Source organism: Pagrus major, chromosome 7, assembly GCF_040436345.1.
Source record: "Pagrus major chromosome 7, Pma_NU_1.0".
Lineage (NCBI taxonomy): Eukaryota > Metazoa > Chordata > Actinopteri > Spariformes > Sparidae > Pagrus > Pagrus major.
In genome coordinates this window covers 28,474,279-28,491,083 of record NC_133221.1, presented here as the reverse complement: position 1 = coordinate 28,491,083, position 16,805 = coordinate 28,474,279, and the positions used below count along the sequence as shown (strand labels likewise).

The following is a 16,805-nucleotide window of genomic DNA, read 5'->3' as shown; positions in this document are numbered from 1 at the left end:
GTTGAGGGCTCTGGCCCTGATGGGGCTGGCCAGGGGCTCCGATTTTAACCCCAATGTCTCCGCCAAACCCCAGTCAATTAAGCTCTCGTCAGCCCCGGAATCTATGAGCGCTTTAATGTCAATAGTGGTGGCATGGTGCGTTACCTTAACCGGTGTCAGGCCGCGCGGAGCAGGGTCTGTGGCTGGGGGTTGACTCACCTCCCGGGGTTTTTTGGCCGGACAGGCGGCGACGAGGTGGTCAGTCTGGCCGCAGTAAAAACAGCTGCCCTCCTGTTGGCGTCGTCGTCGCTCCTCCGGGGTCAGCCGCGTCCTTCCCAGCTGCATGGGCTCCTCCTCCCTAGCGATGGGGAAGGGAAGGCGGTGCTCAGGTGGAGAATAACGGGGAACCTGCCTGCCCGGGGCAGGGGAACGTGGATACCTCTCCGTCGTCGGGCCGCTGCTCCGCGATTGCCGGAGCTCACGAACCCGGTTGTCTGTCCGGATGGCGAGGGAGATCAGCGAGTCCAGGTCTGCAGGCAGATCCACTGGCAGCAGCAGCTCCTGGATGTGAGCCGCCAGCCCCTTCAGGAACACGTCGTACAGGGCGGCGTTATTCCACCCACTCTCCGCCGCCAAGGTGCGAAAGCGGATGGCGTAATCGCACACCGAGTCCCGGTCCTGAGTCAGTCTACTCAGCTCCCTGGCTTTTTCCCTGTCTGTAGATACAGGGTCAAATGTTTTCGTGAGAGCAGTTTTAAAGTCTGTGAAGGATGAGCAAAGCGGAGAGTCACGAGCCCACTCAGCGGTGGCCCAAGCTCTGGCTCTCCCCGTCAGGTGGGAAATCATGAATGCAATTCTTGAACGATCTGTGATGAATGCCTGTGGGAGCTGTTCAAAATGTATCGAACAGTCGATAAGAAAAGCCCTACATTGTCCTGGTTCCCCAGAGAAACGCTCCGGGGAGGCCAACTTGATGCCCATCCCGGTCATGGGAGCACCTTGGGTCGGAGCCGCTGCAGCGGCTGGAGACTCCGACGCCGCGGGCGGCCGGGCTGTCTGCCGCAGATGGTCCGCCAGCTCCCTCACCTGGGATGAAAGCTGACCCAGCTGAGCCACCATCACCGTCTGAAAATCCTCCTGACGGGAGATGCGGGCTTCCTGAGCCTGTAGCGTAGCCGCCCACTGGCCAGCCTCTGCTGAGTCCATTCTGGCCAAAGTGTACTGTCAGGCCGAGACTCAATACAGGACTCAATTGCTGAGGTGTCAGTGAGCGATTTTTATTGAGTTTAGACAAGGCTCTCGAGAGAGTGATTTCAAAACAATAGTGCTGTGAAAATTACTCTAAGAGGGTCTATCGGGAGGGAAAAACTAGGCTAAAACAAAAATCACTCCTAGGGAGGAAAACTGGTTATCAAAATCAAAATCACTCTTAAGGAGGAAACTCGAAGTACAAAATCTGTCAAAATCAAAATCACTCTTAAGGAGGAAACTCGAAGTACAAAGTTTATCAAAATCAAAATCACTCACAAGGAGGAAACTCGAAGTACAAAATCTATCAAAATCAAAATCACTCACAAGGAGGAAATCAAAAGGCTTCAAAACATTAACCATAAAAACCATGAACAGAAAATCACTCACAAAGGAGGCTGACAAAAGGACTGAACTAATGACTATGAAAATTTAACAGAAAATCACTCTCACGAGGAAACAACAAAAACTCACGAATACGCTGTGGCTTTGAATCAGGACTATGGTTAGGCTTCTGTGGTCGGACATGGAACGAGACACTTTGGCACAAGACAAAGGGGAACGCAGACTTTTAAACACATGAGGGAAATGGGACACAGGTGGACACAATCAGGAATCAGGGAGACGGGCAGGTGACACAAGAGGAAGGGCAAGTGATCTGAAACGAGAGGAGAGTTAGATTTTCAAAATAAAACAGGAAATGACCAGAAATTAACCCAAGACGAGACAACCTCACCGCGGTGTGACAGGCTGTATCTATGAGTGAGTACAATTTGACGGAGATCTTCGATCTGGTGTGCTTAAATTATGATGGTGCATTATGGGTGGTTAAGAATTTAGAGTGATACAGTGATATTGAGTTTGATAGGCTGATAGGCTTGATTAGGCTTAATTGAATTAAATGGACTGTTGGGCCTTGGCAGAGGTATGCATTCTACTGGTGCCATTCTAGATACTTCCACTGGGCATTGGAAGTATCAACCATAATCGTTTCCCCAGGGACCTCCCTAGGAAACTCGTGGATACTTAAAAGCTTCTTGTTTTTTTTTTCAATTTTGAGTCACTACATACACCGTACTGATGATGTAAATACTCAAAAGTGCACTAATTAGCAGTTTAGTCTGCAAATTAAATGAAAGTGCCCTCCAGTGACCCATGTTTTACATCCTAGAACGAACAGATTTGTGGCCTATATACTTTTTATTAGAGTTAAAAAGTAGATAGTGAAGGACTGGTTTTGTTGGCTTCATGGAATTTCTTGACAATAGGAAAATATAGGATTACACCAGCCTTATCCTTTAATTGGGTTTTCAGACCGAAAATGCAAAGGGCTTACATTGGTAGGGACATGTTGCTTCAGGTACCTGTGAGGTGGTGAAAAACAACCTGGGAAGTAGTAGTAAGGCACATCATAGGCCAAAATGCCAAAATACTACACAGTGGTTTATAATACTATGAGGAAGGATTTTACAACTTTTTCGTGGCAACAATAATTTTATCCTTCATCTCTATGACTGCAAGAGAATTACTCCATTCAGGTTACATAATAATGTATCAGGAATGTACAGTTGTGAAAACCCATTCTGCTAAAGCAGTGCTCTCAGTGAAATGGATGAGGGGCAATGCTCTTACCCAATGTTGACCCAATGTTGGTTTAATGTTGATCTGAAGTTAACAGTCAGATGACCGTCAAGGTTTTAAGGTTCCTGCTAACCACTGACACGCTCACATTTGTACATGTCATAGGCTGTGTACTGTACCATATTGAAATTTGTACAATATCTGTCATTCAGTTCAGTTCAGTTCAGTTCAGAACAATATCTGTCATATCACTTTGAATGGACATGTTTATGGCCTGACTTTCATATCAAGAGGTGGAAAGTTTGGTGGTGGAGTTCAGTGAGAAGCCTACAATGCCAGTAGCTGCAGTTTGAGGCAACATTTCAACGTTTGAAAGAGTGACACCAGTGGATATTTTCCTCGGGGACAATCTCCAGCCATGTTAGTGGAAACTAATATCAGAAAGTTGGGACTTCTCCTGTCATGTTTGTGGCAACCAAAACAGGTATTTTAGGCCAAAACATTATATTTCCAGCCCTAACCAAATGTTTTTTGTATCAACACACCTTTAAAAGTGGAGAGGACAAAGACTTTGAGTGAAACTCACCATCGAATTAAAGATGAAGGATCTGATGCTCATCACACATGAACTCTGATGCCTGATGCAGTCACCGGGTATGCCTATCTATTTGTAGTTTTAACACCAGCCAGGACTTTTCAAAATTTTTTTTGCTGTTGGGAGTGAGATTAGTCATTATTCCTCCCACTATTTGCTGTCTTTATATGTCCTCTTGCTTGATTTATTCATTCTATTCCTCCTCTGTCATGTTATGATAATAATAATAATGACAAAACACCATTTCCAAGATACGAATTTCACAAATGGACTTTATTGAACTGTCTGAACATCACAGCGCAACAAGGCAGACTTAACTGGACAGAAAGAAAACCAAAGATGATGAAGTATAAAAAAAAATGTATTTTGCATTGAATTGGACACTTTTGTAACTTTGAAATATTCAATGTCTTCAATTAGTTTGTCGCCAAAAAAACTTACACATCACCAATTCTGAACTTTTGTAAACATCTTGCAGGTCAACACACGAACACATAAATAAAGCATGATGAAATAAATAAAAGATGATTCAGTTTTTTTCTGATCCAGTTGTTTATCAGCCTGTGGTCGAGCTGTATACCCAGGAGGTCAAACTAACTGCGGTGTTGGTTAGTGCTGATGACTAAGAGCCCATTGGAAAAAAGGATCGATTTTGGCCAATCGTATGTTAGTGTTATGTTGCGGTGACAGTGATTGTTGGGGGTATCAGGCGGTTTCTTCTGGCGTTCAAAGGTTCTTGGTTTCTGTGCTGGAGGAGACCACCTTGCCGTCCACCAGGGTCTGTGTGACAGTCATCACTTTCTTCACTGTCTGGGATTGCAGAGCGTCCTGGAGCCTGAACGGAGAGATTGAGAAGAAATTAATCATCAGGTCATTTCAACGGTGACCTTTCATTCTACATGTTGGTTATGCATTAAACTGTTACATACAGTGTTTTCTGTTATCAAAGAATCATTTATATACTCACTGGAAGTCTTCACCGTCCAGGAGACGTCTGTATGTAGCGATCTCGGCCTCCAGCTTCATCTTTGTGTTGAGCAGGGCCTCGTAATCCTGTGTCTGCAGCTGGATGTTGTTACGCAGTTGTGTGAGCTCCGCTTCCAGACTCAGGATGATGTTGTTGAGAGACTCCACCTCCATGTTGAAACGAATCTCTGTGTCCCTCAGCGAGCCCTCCAGGGAGGCTTTCTGTGAGCAAGGAGGAAAGAATAGAAGGGGTTAAAATTTTACAGTGAACCCGACTCGCCGATGACAGCTCCATAGCGAACGGTCACTAGAGTGTGAAGCTTGTGTCAGCAAAGTAAATGTGAGAGACTTGAAGTGAGAGTGCTGAGTTCGGCATTGCTGGGAGTTCAGATAAGCGTGTGTTGGGGTAAATGAAGTGTGTGCTGACTGAGTGTTTCTCACCAGGCTCCTCTGTGACTCCAGCTCGATCTCCAGGGTCTGGACCTGTCGGCGCAGTTCGTTCACCTCTGTCTGGGCACCCTTCAGGGCCTCTGTGTTCTGGGATACCTGGGTCTGCACTTCTGTTATCTGAAGTAATGATTGAGATGAAAAGTTGACTTTGTGCTCGAGTGACACTTCCTTCTGTGCAAATGATGGTTTGTTGTCAATCCTTTACCTGAGATTCGTGCCATGCTTTGAGTTCTTCTTGGTTCTTCAGTGCCATCTTCTCGTACTTGGCCCTTATTTCCGCCATGATCTGAGCCAGGTCCTGTCCTTTAGGGGCGTCGACATCCACGTGGACTCCTGACTGGGCGATCTGGTTACGAAGCTCCATAACTTCCTAAAGGAGTAAGGATTGAGAGAGGAATTAATAGACATAAACTACATGAAATGTAGCCTTGCAAATGAGATAATTCTTTCAGTCATTTCCAACAGACTACTGGCTAGATCTTTTGGATTTTAAAGACTTTTTTTATTCAGCTGACCCCGATTTGACTCCTAGCCTCTTCTAACCATAATCACATTATGGTCAGGTAAATATACAGGGGGTGACTTTAAACCTGTGTCTGGGGCCCCTTAGCACTTGATCCCTTCAGTAAACAAACAGTTGCTTTGGCTTATGCACTTAAATTATAGTCATTTTAATTCTTTGGTGTTTTCCCTGTTGCCAAATACGGACGGGAACCATTTTTACGATGAGGCTTCCCACAAATTTCACATCTAGATATTTCACATTTCTTAACAAACCTCCCTCGCACCACTGAAGTTTTTTTGCAAGTCTGTTTTCGAGAACCGCCTGCAGCATGTCAGGATGCATTGGCTGCTGTGTGTAACATACATACCTAACTTAAACACACACAGGTGAGGTCAGCTAGTAAGCACATATTTATACATGTCCTGTGTAAAGGTGGGGATGTTTGCTGAAACGATGTCCAGAGGTCTTTTAAAGTGGCTTTTGTTTGGAATCCATTAGTCTAATCTTTGACTTTCTCCAACAAAAGGTACAAAACCAGAAGCTGAGGTGAGCTGGGCCAATGTGATGTCACTGTGTAACAACTAGTGTTTAAAACATTTGAATCAAAATGGGAGGAGTTGATGTTTTTTTGGCCAGTACTATCAGTCACATCTGATTAAACCACACCCACACAGTCCTGACAAAGATACAAGAAAGAAAGTATCTGTAATCAACGATTAGATACGTTTTTGACATTTTGGAATATTAACTTTAACTTTGGTTCTTACTTAATCCATCATTAATATAGAGAAATACATAAATACAGGATTTCAGCAGCTTTGAAGTGAAGGTCTCACAATCAGATACAGTTATTAAACTTAAGTTAATAGTTATTTCACTGTTAACAAAAAATATGTAAATGCAACAATAAATGCGAAAAACTATTTTGTAAACAACTGTTAAGGTTTATAAACAGCAGTTGCAACTTCATAATGTTTATAGATGAAGTACACAGTATTTATTAACCATTCACAAAGTATTATAACCATCCGTTATAACTTTACTTTAATTAACCATTTATTAATGATAGTTATTATAAAGTTTGACCCAGGTTTTATTGCCAAGTAGGTTTTCAAGGAATGGGATGGCCTTTTGAATGTCATCATACTCACATTTTCGTGGTTCTTCTTCAGGTGGATGAGCTCCTCCTTCAGGGATTCGATCTCGCTCTCCAGGTTCATGTGGCTCATGTTGGTGTCGTCGATGAGCTTCCTCAGACCGACGATGTCGGCCTCCACGGACTGGCGGATGGCCAGCTCAGACTCGTATCTAAACAGCACAGCACAGGGCAAGGCAGTGAGGATAAGTTTAAAGACTGGTATAGCTGCTCAGATTTACAGGGATTGGTCCGTGTTGACCTTCTATACTATACATGTACTCTATAACTCAATGACTAATGTTACTGTATGTGTCTCAATATAATACTGATGCCTCTAACTACATGAGCAAACGGGATCATCAGTGATGACATTGGCTATTTCTGTACATGCATTGTATAATTAAAGGCCCGTCACCAGGTGAGATTCTAACTTGTCTTGGTTGGAAAAGTCATAAAACTATTATTGATGGTGGAGTGCTGAGGATGACATGAGGAGTAAAGAAGCTGCGCTGTAGTCTGGTGATACGGCACCAAAACAAAGTTTACTTTCTTTGATGCCTCTGCAGGGGCCGCTAGAGTTGACAAGAAATGAAAGTTCCTTGTAGCAGCTTTAAGTCTAAATATACACGGCCATTATTTGGTCAGCATACAAATGCTCTACTCGCCATTTGCCAGCTGTGTTTGCTCTGACTTTAAATTTATGACACAACTGAAACATCTCCCCCAGCTATGATGCAAAGGTGATGATTTATGACTCCAAGACAAACAACTGTCTCTGTAGATAATGACACTAAGTATTCATCGTACATCCCAGTTAAACAGGGCGTGCATGCAGCTGTCGGGCCGTGTTTTACAACCTCGGGCGGGACTTACTTCACTCTGAAGTCATCGGCCGCCAGGCGAGCGTTGTCGATGTTGAGAACCAGGCGGGCATTGTCAGTGGTGGCATCGAACACCTGGAAAAAAAAAAGGTTAACAAAAGGGAGAGGTTGTTTAGATTGCAAACTGAGGATGGAGGTGTCATGAAGGAAACTTCTGGAAACTTTTAAAATATTGTGAGAACATTATTCTACATATATGAATACTCATATATTCAAACTGGCCCCACACATACATGTAATGGGTGTTTGGTCCATGATTTAATGACAGCGGGCCACTCAAAAAACCTGATGGCTGCAGTGTTTGCTTTAGCTGTCACGGTACACAAGATAAGGGCCCGGATGGACAGCAGGGAGGCATTCAGGTGACAAAGTCCATGAGCCAATCAGTGGCTGCCAGGCAGCAACTGTCCTGTCGCTGCTTGGGAACAGGATCTATCCTGTCAGCAGGACGGAGGTAGCTGATTTGCATGAGGAAGGTGGTGATGGTGGTTGTGTGTGTGGTTGTGTGTGTGCGTGCTCGGTCATGTGAGTGCGCATCCATGTATGTGTTTGCATGGGCGGTTGACTGTGTGTGGTTTGCTGGACCGGGCTCTTTTAATGGTGCCCTGAGCGTCTGTGTTTTCTCATATAGGGGCTGAGGCGATGGGCACCGTTTGAGGGATTTATGCAACACAGCAAATGAAACATGAGCGCGTTCTGACCCCGAGGCTGTTTGGATGAACTGAGGCCCTCGTCTGTTAGTAGAATAAACAAAACCTAATTTCAAAGAGTTTCAGTTTGATGTAATGTTTGGAGAGTGATAATGGCTGGAAAACTCCTTCTTCTTCTTCCGCTTCTCTCTTTGCCTCCCATTTTGCCCATTTCATTTGTCATAATTTCAGGGAGGGTTAGCTGACCTTGATGCTGATTATCTGTCCTGCTCCCACAAGGAAAGCGATTAGAAAAAGACGCAAAAATAACAATGTTTTCTGGTGTGGAACTGCTACAGTAGACATACGGGATTTGAGTGTTTCTCCCAATTGAAGCCCAACCGGAACGTTCCATCTGGAAAAACTGCACTTGACTTAATTTTCTGGAAATCTAAATGTAGTCATGAATGAAGAATGGCAGCAGGATGAGGGTGACACAGTCCAGTTCACTTTCAGTCAATGTGTTCCTGTGGTTTTTTTTCTTTCTTTCCTGGCATTCAATGGGGCAAAACCTTGAATGAATGATTTACAAATTGTCCTGGTTGTGTAATGTCTTCACTGACTTTCAGTTCTAAAATCTTTTTCCTCTCGTTAGCCGGATGTATTCATATGGGGCGTATCAGGTTTAGTGTGAAATGAATTGCGTTATCAGATTAATTACTTCTAAAATGCCTAACGTAAAGAACCAAAAGGCTCCACCTTGAAAGATGGATTAGAAGACGTGAGCTTCTCTTTAGTTGCCTTATTCTCTACCTGATCAGCTTCAGTCCACTGGATTTATGTTATTCTTGAAAAAAAAGGCAGTTAAAGTCATGATGTATGGGCCTGCAAGTTGACCCTGAAGTCCCTGGACTCTTGTTTTTTGTTTCTCTGTGCCTTCCTGTCTCTCTGACCCCTGATGCTCCAACATTCCTCCACCATACTGTTTCCGGTCCAGCCCTCGGCCCCCGGCCCGTGGAGTAGCAGTGGGCATAGTGCCGAGGACCAGCAGGAACCAGTTCAACCCCATCTGTGAGGAAACTACAGTGGAGCAGTAATCCTGAGCCTCATGGCGTTACATTTAGGTCAGGGGGAACAGAATATATAGCTAAGAACACAGTTTCAGTGTAAATACCTTCAGGATGTATTGTGACTACGTCTGTTTTACCCATTTCTTGCTCAATCACACTTACATCACATCCTTTCATAACTCACCCTCACCCATCCACATTACCTCCCCCCCCCCCTCTTCCAACTCCCCCCTCACATGCATATGCCCCTCATAACACTTAATAAATCCCCACATGCACATGCTCTCTCCATCCTCCCCCAGCCCCCTCCTCACCTTCTTCCTCAGGTCGTCCAGGATGACCTGGTACTTGCTGTAGTCTCTGAAGTCGGGTCCGCTCTTCTCCAGGGCCTCCTTGATCTTAATCTCCAGCTTGAGGTTGGCCTGCTCCAGGTTCCTCACCGTCTCCAGGTAGTTGGCCAGACGGTCATTCAGGTTCTGCATGGCAAACTTCTCGTTGCCCATGATGTCGGCACTCTTCCCGCTGGAGCTCACCTGGACGCTGCTGGAGAAGGCCCCTCCTCCAGAGCCCATTCCCAAACCGGCACTGCGGACACCGGAGGAGATGCTGATGCGGGAGCCCCCGGCCCCACCGTGGATGGAGGTGGCCCTGTAGACAGGGGTGGTACGGGTCATTGATGGAGCCCTGCTACTGCTAGTGGAGGAGCGCATAGAGTATGTAGATTGCATTGTTGCAGTAGAGTGTGAGACTCAGTGAGACAGACTGTGAGTACGAGAGAGGCTCAGGCTGGGCAGGCAGGAATGGGAGCTCACAGACACAAGGCAGGAGCAGAAGGGAAGCTGTTAAACTATATAAACCTTGTGGGCCCTCAGGTCCGCCCCTCAAACCACTCCCCTTACTCTGAGTCGCCTCCCACTTTTCCTAAACCGCAGGACTCAGAGCATGCCTTTGTCCCTCACAACCTTCCTAAGTTGGTAAGTTCTGAGGATTTAGTAGATTCAATAAGTTTGAGATTTACAGAATTTGGAAAATAAAACTACAGATTTTTTTTTTATTAGACATGAAGGATTTTCAGGATTTCTTGGACAGCAACAGTAAAGTCCAAGAACATCATGTTTTATCTTTTTATTTCAACAATTCCCCCAAAGATATTTAAACAAACTTACTTACTCCTCCTCTTTGTTTTAAATGTATGAGTTACACACACAGTAGTTGTTGGTAGGATAATAACACCAGCTTTTAATCATTTAGGATTGTTACATATATGAAGCCATACTGCGAAAACATATTTTTGTATTAATATTTGTTAAATTTGGGCCAGGTATCCAAAAATAACAATAACGTCCAACAAAATTAAGTTGCATTAATATACCAATAGTTCTCATTTTCTCATGTTATCAGTTGCTCCACGCTCCCCACCCTAAAAAAAACAGTGACATATCAGCGAGGCATCATCACCTTCTCAAGAATTCGATTGAGACATGTCTCAGGATCGCTTCAGCTTACTGAAAGGATTTCATCACTGTCTGTAGTCACTGTGGGTGGGTGAGATCAGCCCATGTCACAGCTGGAGAAGTGAGACGTCTCATTTGATGGTAGGAGTTAATTGCATCATGTCGTGTCAAGTCTTGTAAAATGAATTTCAACTTACATGTGTATCTTTACTGTGGGCGGAACACTTAAAGATACATCTCGTGAAATAAAACAAAAAACATCTGCACACAAAATGCTTTTAATGGTTTAAAATAGAGAGAAAGCCTACAGTGCTTCACATCAAAGTTAACCATTTCTCCAACTATTACATTTAATGGTGCAATATGTAAGAATTTTAGTTATAAACATCAAAATCAGCTGACATTATCAACAGTACTGACACTGAAAATGTGTCTCAGAGATATCTACTGAGGTTAGCATGCTAGCCAGCTAGCCCAGTCCTGTCCTGGTCCAAAGCGCCTGTGCTAGTAGCGTAAACTTCAACACTCCCCCACTGCCCCGAGCTCCCAACCTCGACTGCTAGCTGCACAGCTAACTGAGCTAACTCGCTAACAGCAGCTACAGTTACCAACAATTAGTTTCACCTGTCTGTTTGTTTGTTGGTTTGTCAGCAGGACTACACAAAAACTACAGAATGGATTTCCACAAAACTGGGATTGAGGATGGGTCTCAGCCCAGAATAGACCTCATTAAACTTTGGTGCAGAACTGACGGATCCAGGATTTTTTTCTCTCTTTCTTACTTTCTAACATTGCAAGATAGGATAGATAACATTTTCTCTGAGACTAATGCTTGGATCTTGATGAAAAGATCTCCTTGGCGGAGGTATGCGCTCTACTGAGTGCCATTCGAGTTTTGAGAATAAATTCAACAGGATGTCATTGCCAACATAAAAACAAACATAAAATATTCTCATGCCATTCCAGGCGTCTGTTGGTTTTCACTCATTTCGGCATAATATTTAAAACTGTCAAAAAATGAATGGAAATGATGGAACGGACGCATTGAAAACAAACATTTGTAGTTAAACTTAAACACAACGATAAATAAACCTGGACAAACATACTGAGCTAAATCAGATAAGAGATTTGAAGGTGTGATGTAGCTCCAGGTGTTAGGTATAGTACAGTATGTTATCTATCTTACATAGCCGGATGTGTGTCTGATTGTACCCCTCCCATAAAGGATATGGTCAAACAAAGGAACATTTCCACAGTCTCCTTAGTAGATACGTAGGAACAATAACTTCTGTAAACCAGAAGCCCCCCTGCAGATTTTTAACACAAGCACATTCCACATGTGTTACCTCTAAAGCTACTTGTTTTGTAACATAAACAGAAACCCACCTTTTCTTTTCTTTTGGTTTCTTTGCAGTTTCAGAGCTCCTTTTTTGGTCATTTGAGTTCAAGGAAAAGCAGGACGTTGTGTTAATGTGTTTTGCACCTGTCTGTCATGAAAGATTAAAATTGTGTTTTCCAGGGTGAAAACCATTAGGCAACAATGATTTAGTCTTATTTGGAAATCACAATATGACCTCCCGCCCATAATCTTCTGTATAGGTATCAACTTGTTCTCAGATGCGAGTCCTGCTCAGTGGTTGTCTGTTTGTCTGCAGTCTTGTTCGGACTCATCCTCGCTCCAAGTTTTTGTTTGTTTTTCAGGAAGGAACATGCAGCAGGATATTAAAGAATAAAGAGCTCCTGATGGAATCAAAACAACTCTTGTACCACCATTGAGCAAGCAAACAAACGGGATCCCTGCTAATCATAGCAATAAAGTGGCTTCATAAGAGGCTGCCTCAAAACATGTATTATGATATCAATGATACAAATGCCAAATACAACCAAGCCAATTTGTAAATTCTTCTCAGAAGCATAAGCTGTTGCCAAGGCATGTCTTTGTTTTTCTAGACAGAGAGAAAGCGATAGAGGAAGGAGAAGACATTGAGAGATAAACAGAGATAAAAATCAAGTTTGAGTTACAGGAAAAAAAAAACAAGAAGTATTTTAGAGAAACAGATAAACATCAGACATCCTGAATCTTTTTGCAAAAGTGAGTAATCCCATGTACAGACAAAACCAGCGCCATCGTTATCGTTAGCCATTTTTAGGGTTTTCGTTTGTCTCACAGTGCCGTGTTTTGTCTGGTCCTGATGGCTTCCACGCTCGACAGGGAAAACAAGAATTAAGGTAGAGAGATGATAGCCTTATAGAGCAGAGACAGGCGTCAAGTTTCAAACTCACTGTATGTGTGAGATAAATGACTACTGAAGGCTTCAGTCTCAGTGCTTTCCCAAGTTAACCAGTGTGATACAACAAAGACATTAGCCTGTATTTGTTTAAGATAACACAAGGTTATAGAATGGAAGTGATCATTTTGACAGAATTAACATTTTGTGAGATAAGAAGATTTAATCACTCTCATGTCTGTGTGTTAAGTACAGAGCTGGAGCTGAGACATGGTTAGCTTAGCTTAGGTTAGCATTAAGATTGGAGGCAGGTAGAAAAAGTCTCTGAAGGTCGCACATTAACACATTTCTTGTATGTTTAAAACGTATAGAAACAGACATGAAGAAAAGTGTATTAATGTTTTATGGTTTAAAGTTACATGCTGAAACTCTTTTTTTGAGAATGACAGCAACGTACTTTGACCGCGTCTTGCAAGCCAAAGTCATGTCTTAACAGTGAGGTTGCCAGGTGTGGTGTCATCATGTCTGTACTGAGTCCTATGCTAAGACCTGTGCCCACCAAATACAGAAAAACAAGATACGATGTGTTAATAGGTGAGTTTTAGATGTGTTCGTAGACATATAATTGGACTTGGTTGGCTGTTGCCCGTTTCCAGTCAGCAAGCAACATTCAACCACCATCACTTAACGCAAAGATATCTGATTGGTGTCTCCCTTACAGAAAAATAGAGAAAGGAGTATTTGCCAAAATATAACCTATTTAAGAACATTTGTTTCGCTGACTCTAATAGCAACCTGATCACATCCAGGTCTGTGAAATACCAAGACATTCTCATCCTCGACCATGCTTTGTCACACCTCTCGGTGTCTCATAAAGACGCACAAGGTACCCTTTAGCGCCTGTGTGTGACATGCGAAGCCTCACTGCCAGAAAGCCTCTCTAATATGTGGTAAATGTTGTGAAACAGCTGCAATGTGGTTAGGTTTAGGCACAAAAACTACCTGGTTAGGTTTAGGAAAAGATCGTTGATATTTAGTTTCACAACCGACATGAACCCTGGTCCCCTGTGAAGGTCCTGTGAGTAAACCCCGACCTTCACCCTCTTTGGACTTTGTTGCTCTGTATGCTACAGTGGCTGGAACAGTTGTTCTGATTGTCTCATTGAACGGTTTACAACAGTTAAGTTCTGCGCCTGTATGAGACCTCGAGGGATGTGGCAAAATGACAGTATTTGACACAGTGATGTTTCTTCTCTGTACCCATGAGTCCTCTTGGCATGTTATTGCATGTCTGCTGCCAATTTAGCATTTTTTCCAGTGAAATGAACATGTCGTTGTGTTTGGAAAACCACTCACGTTGCGTTAATGGTGGTGTACGGGTTTCATAACCTTTTGACTGTTGCACAATGGTACAAAATGGTACCATTAGATTCAAATGGCTGCAACTTTCACCATCTCTCAACTGACAGAGTTCTTTTAATGTCTTTTTCTTTGAGGCCTCTGTTATGCTTCCAAACTCCTTATTTCTGTAATGGTTTTAAAACATTAAAGCGATAAATGTCAGTCCTTGCACACGGCCTTCTGAAATGTTTGATGTGAAAAATGATTCTGTCCTTTGTCACAAGTTTTGGCAGGCAGCAACGCCACCTAGGACTTACTCAAAGCTGCTGGCCCAATATCAAGAATGTTTTTCTGTCATTACCGTGATAGTCATCACCCACCGTGAATGGTCCCCCTCCCAGCTACAACCTAATCTCTGTTCCTTTTAGGGGCAAAACACAGTTTGTTCCCATTTGTGTGATCAAATCATGGATGTTTCCTTAAAAAGGTTATAAAGTTGTTATTATTATTGTTATTATTATTATAACAACAGAATTAATTATCAGTATTTATTTTGAATGTCCATTTTATTTTCTCTCTGTTGTCTCTTTACTTTGGTTTTCTGCAAAAAAGTTCCCAGCTGTCTTCACTGCAAGAGGACTTCATCTAACTAACTAATGGCTGTCTGTCCGTCTGTTATTTGCATATCTCAAAAACCGTTTGATCTACTTCACACTTGGCAAAATACAGTGAGTGCAGTATCTAATTTGGTGCAATTTGGACAAGCAACATGTTCAATATTAAATTTTGTCTAAATCAGTGATGGTACTGATATAATCAGGGCAGCTCCTGATGAGTCTATGAGCAGTTCAGGAGGCTTAAGACTGGACTTGTTACCAGGTAATCTGTGCCAAACAGCATGTTTTAATGGGGCATGGCACTAGTTTACTGTAAACTATGATCATCAGCTGGAAACACAACTTACAGCGTTAAAAAAACAACCCCTTTCAGGTGTGTGGGTACACAAAATCCATGAGAAAACCAGTTCTTAAATGTCCCTTTAAAAAATCTGGGTTTTTATGATCGAAATCAGAAAAAATTGAAACAAGACAAGACTTAAATATTTAAAACAGCTAATTAAACCAAGTCATAATTGAGGGCATGACTTGAAAAATAATAACTATCAATGCTTAATTACATATCTGAATTGTTTTTACAGGGATATTATGTATTTATGGATGTGCACCTTTAACACAGGTAAAAACCTTGAAGTGTTGGTCAGTTGGTGTACTGAGCAGGGAGGGGCAATGCTAAGCCTCTGTTGACTCTACTCCACCACCCTTATCAAGCTTATGTAATAATGCCATCAACTGAGATGGCTGCTGTGTCTGGGAAGTCACAAGACAGTCACACCTGCGGTACGACAAATGGTGTGCCAGGTCATACTCTCACTTTTACTCGATATGTGGGCGGGTTAAAGGGTGAATTGTGTCTATATATGGCATTTATGCTGCTAGTGTGAAAGTCACCTGAAGCCAACTCATTTCTCTGTTTGGACAGCGCACTGTTTGGTCACAAGGGTTGTGTTTGACTCATGATCATCTGATTATGAGTTGAAACTCTTCCTTACTGGAGTAAAGAGCTTAACTTAGCTGGCTCACGCTGTTGATTGAGACTGTGGAGTCCTTGTTCGGCCAGACCATCCTCTCTTTGTTCTGACCTCGGGGGTCAGAACACCCACGGAAAGTCCTAAATCAGAGCAGCACTGACAGAAGCAGAGGACGCATGCTGAGAAGTCTCATTTATGGGACTGGCCAAGCGATCATCCAGTATGTGACCTCTGGTCTGATACTGACCGAGCCCTTGGCTACTCATCACTCAACACCTCATTCAGTAGGAGGACAAACCACCATAGAAGATTCCAGTGGAACTCCCAATACTAACACAAGAGCCTCCAGTCACAACTCCCTCACTTACTCTCCCTTTAGAAGATATTATCTGACCGCAGTGTGTCTACGTGACACATCTCGCTGAATGAGAAGACTTGCATGACCGTCCATGCAGCTCATGATGTGAGACAGATAGTTAGAGCGTTGAGAGGCCCATAGTGACTCACAGGGGCACACAGATGGGAAACACTTGTGTGCAGACAATTTACAGGTGTGTGGAACATTCCTACCAGGTGCATTGGCCCACTGCAGGCACTGCTGAATCACCAATCTGATATGAGACGAGCTGGTAATGGGAACAGCCCTTTCCTGATACCAGATATGTCTCATATTGTGTTTGAGTGGGATAAAGTGACAAGTGCAGACATAATGAGGGAGGGTGTTTTTCTTCGGTATCTGCTAAACCAAAACAATGTGCACTGAGTAACCTCATGATTAAAGGAATGATTGCTGCTTGATTCCAGGAAGACAGATATGTAATTGTTCAGGTCTGCAGGGGGCGGACGAGGCAGCAGGTGGCAGAGACGAGACAGACGAACTTTACAAGCTTTGAAGAGGGTTTAATCAGCCGTGTATGTCTGAAGAGGCTGCAAATGAAAAGGGACAGACAAATGTTTTTGTGAAGTAAAATATAAGTAAAGAATGAGAGCTGTAAAACCAAATGAGAACATGTCTGCCACAGGTAGGGCAAGGACCGGAGGGGTGCAGCCCCCCCGGTGCTCCCCTACCAGAGTCAGAATGTGATGAGTTGGCATGTAAGTGTAATGAGATGGATTGCCAACCAGACTGATCCTCTGTATGAAGAGACTGTT

At 43.2% G+C, this 16,805-nt stretch overlaps 1 protein-coding gene across 1 annotated transcript; it reads right to left on the bottom strand.

Moving 5' to 3' along the window:
* Window positions 1-3,646: 3,646 nt before the first annotated feature.
* Window positions 3,647-9,869, bottom strand: krt18a.1 (keratin 18a, tandem duplicate 1). Its single transcript, XM_073469383.1, has 7 exons — window positions 9,357-9,869; window positions 7,336-7,418; window positions 6,476-6,632; window positions 5,025-5,189; window positions 4,811-4,936; window positions 4,371-4,591; window positions 3,647-4,238 (listed from the first exon to the last, which is right to left on the bottom strand). The coding sequence occupies exons 1-7, from the start codon at window positions 9,768-9,770 to the stop codon at window positions 4,130-4,132; spliced, it is 1,275 nt and encodes a 424-aa protein (XP_073325484.1). The 5' UTR covers window positions 9,771-9,869; the 3' UTR covers window positions 3,647-4,129.
* Between the last annotated feature and the right edge of the window lie 6,936 nt (window positions 9,870-16,805).

What these genes read in the sequence shown, in the direction of transcription:
- krt18a.1 (XM_073469383.1), bottom strand. Translation starts at nt 9,770, where the DNA reads ATGCAATCTACATACTCTATGCGCTCCTCCACTAGCAGTAGCAGGGCT. An exon ending in TGAAGAAGAACCACGAAAAT is followed by an intron (nt 5,190 to 6,475) that starts GTGAGTATGATG and finishes TTACTCCTTTAG; the next exon opens with GAAGTTATGGAGCTTCGTAA. An exon ending in CTGGACGGTGAAGACTTCCA is followed by an intron (nt 4,239 to 4,370) that starts GTGAGTATATAA and finishes CTCTCCGTTCAG; the next exon opens with GCTCCAGGACGCTCTGCAAT.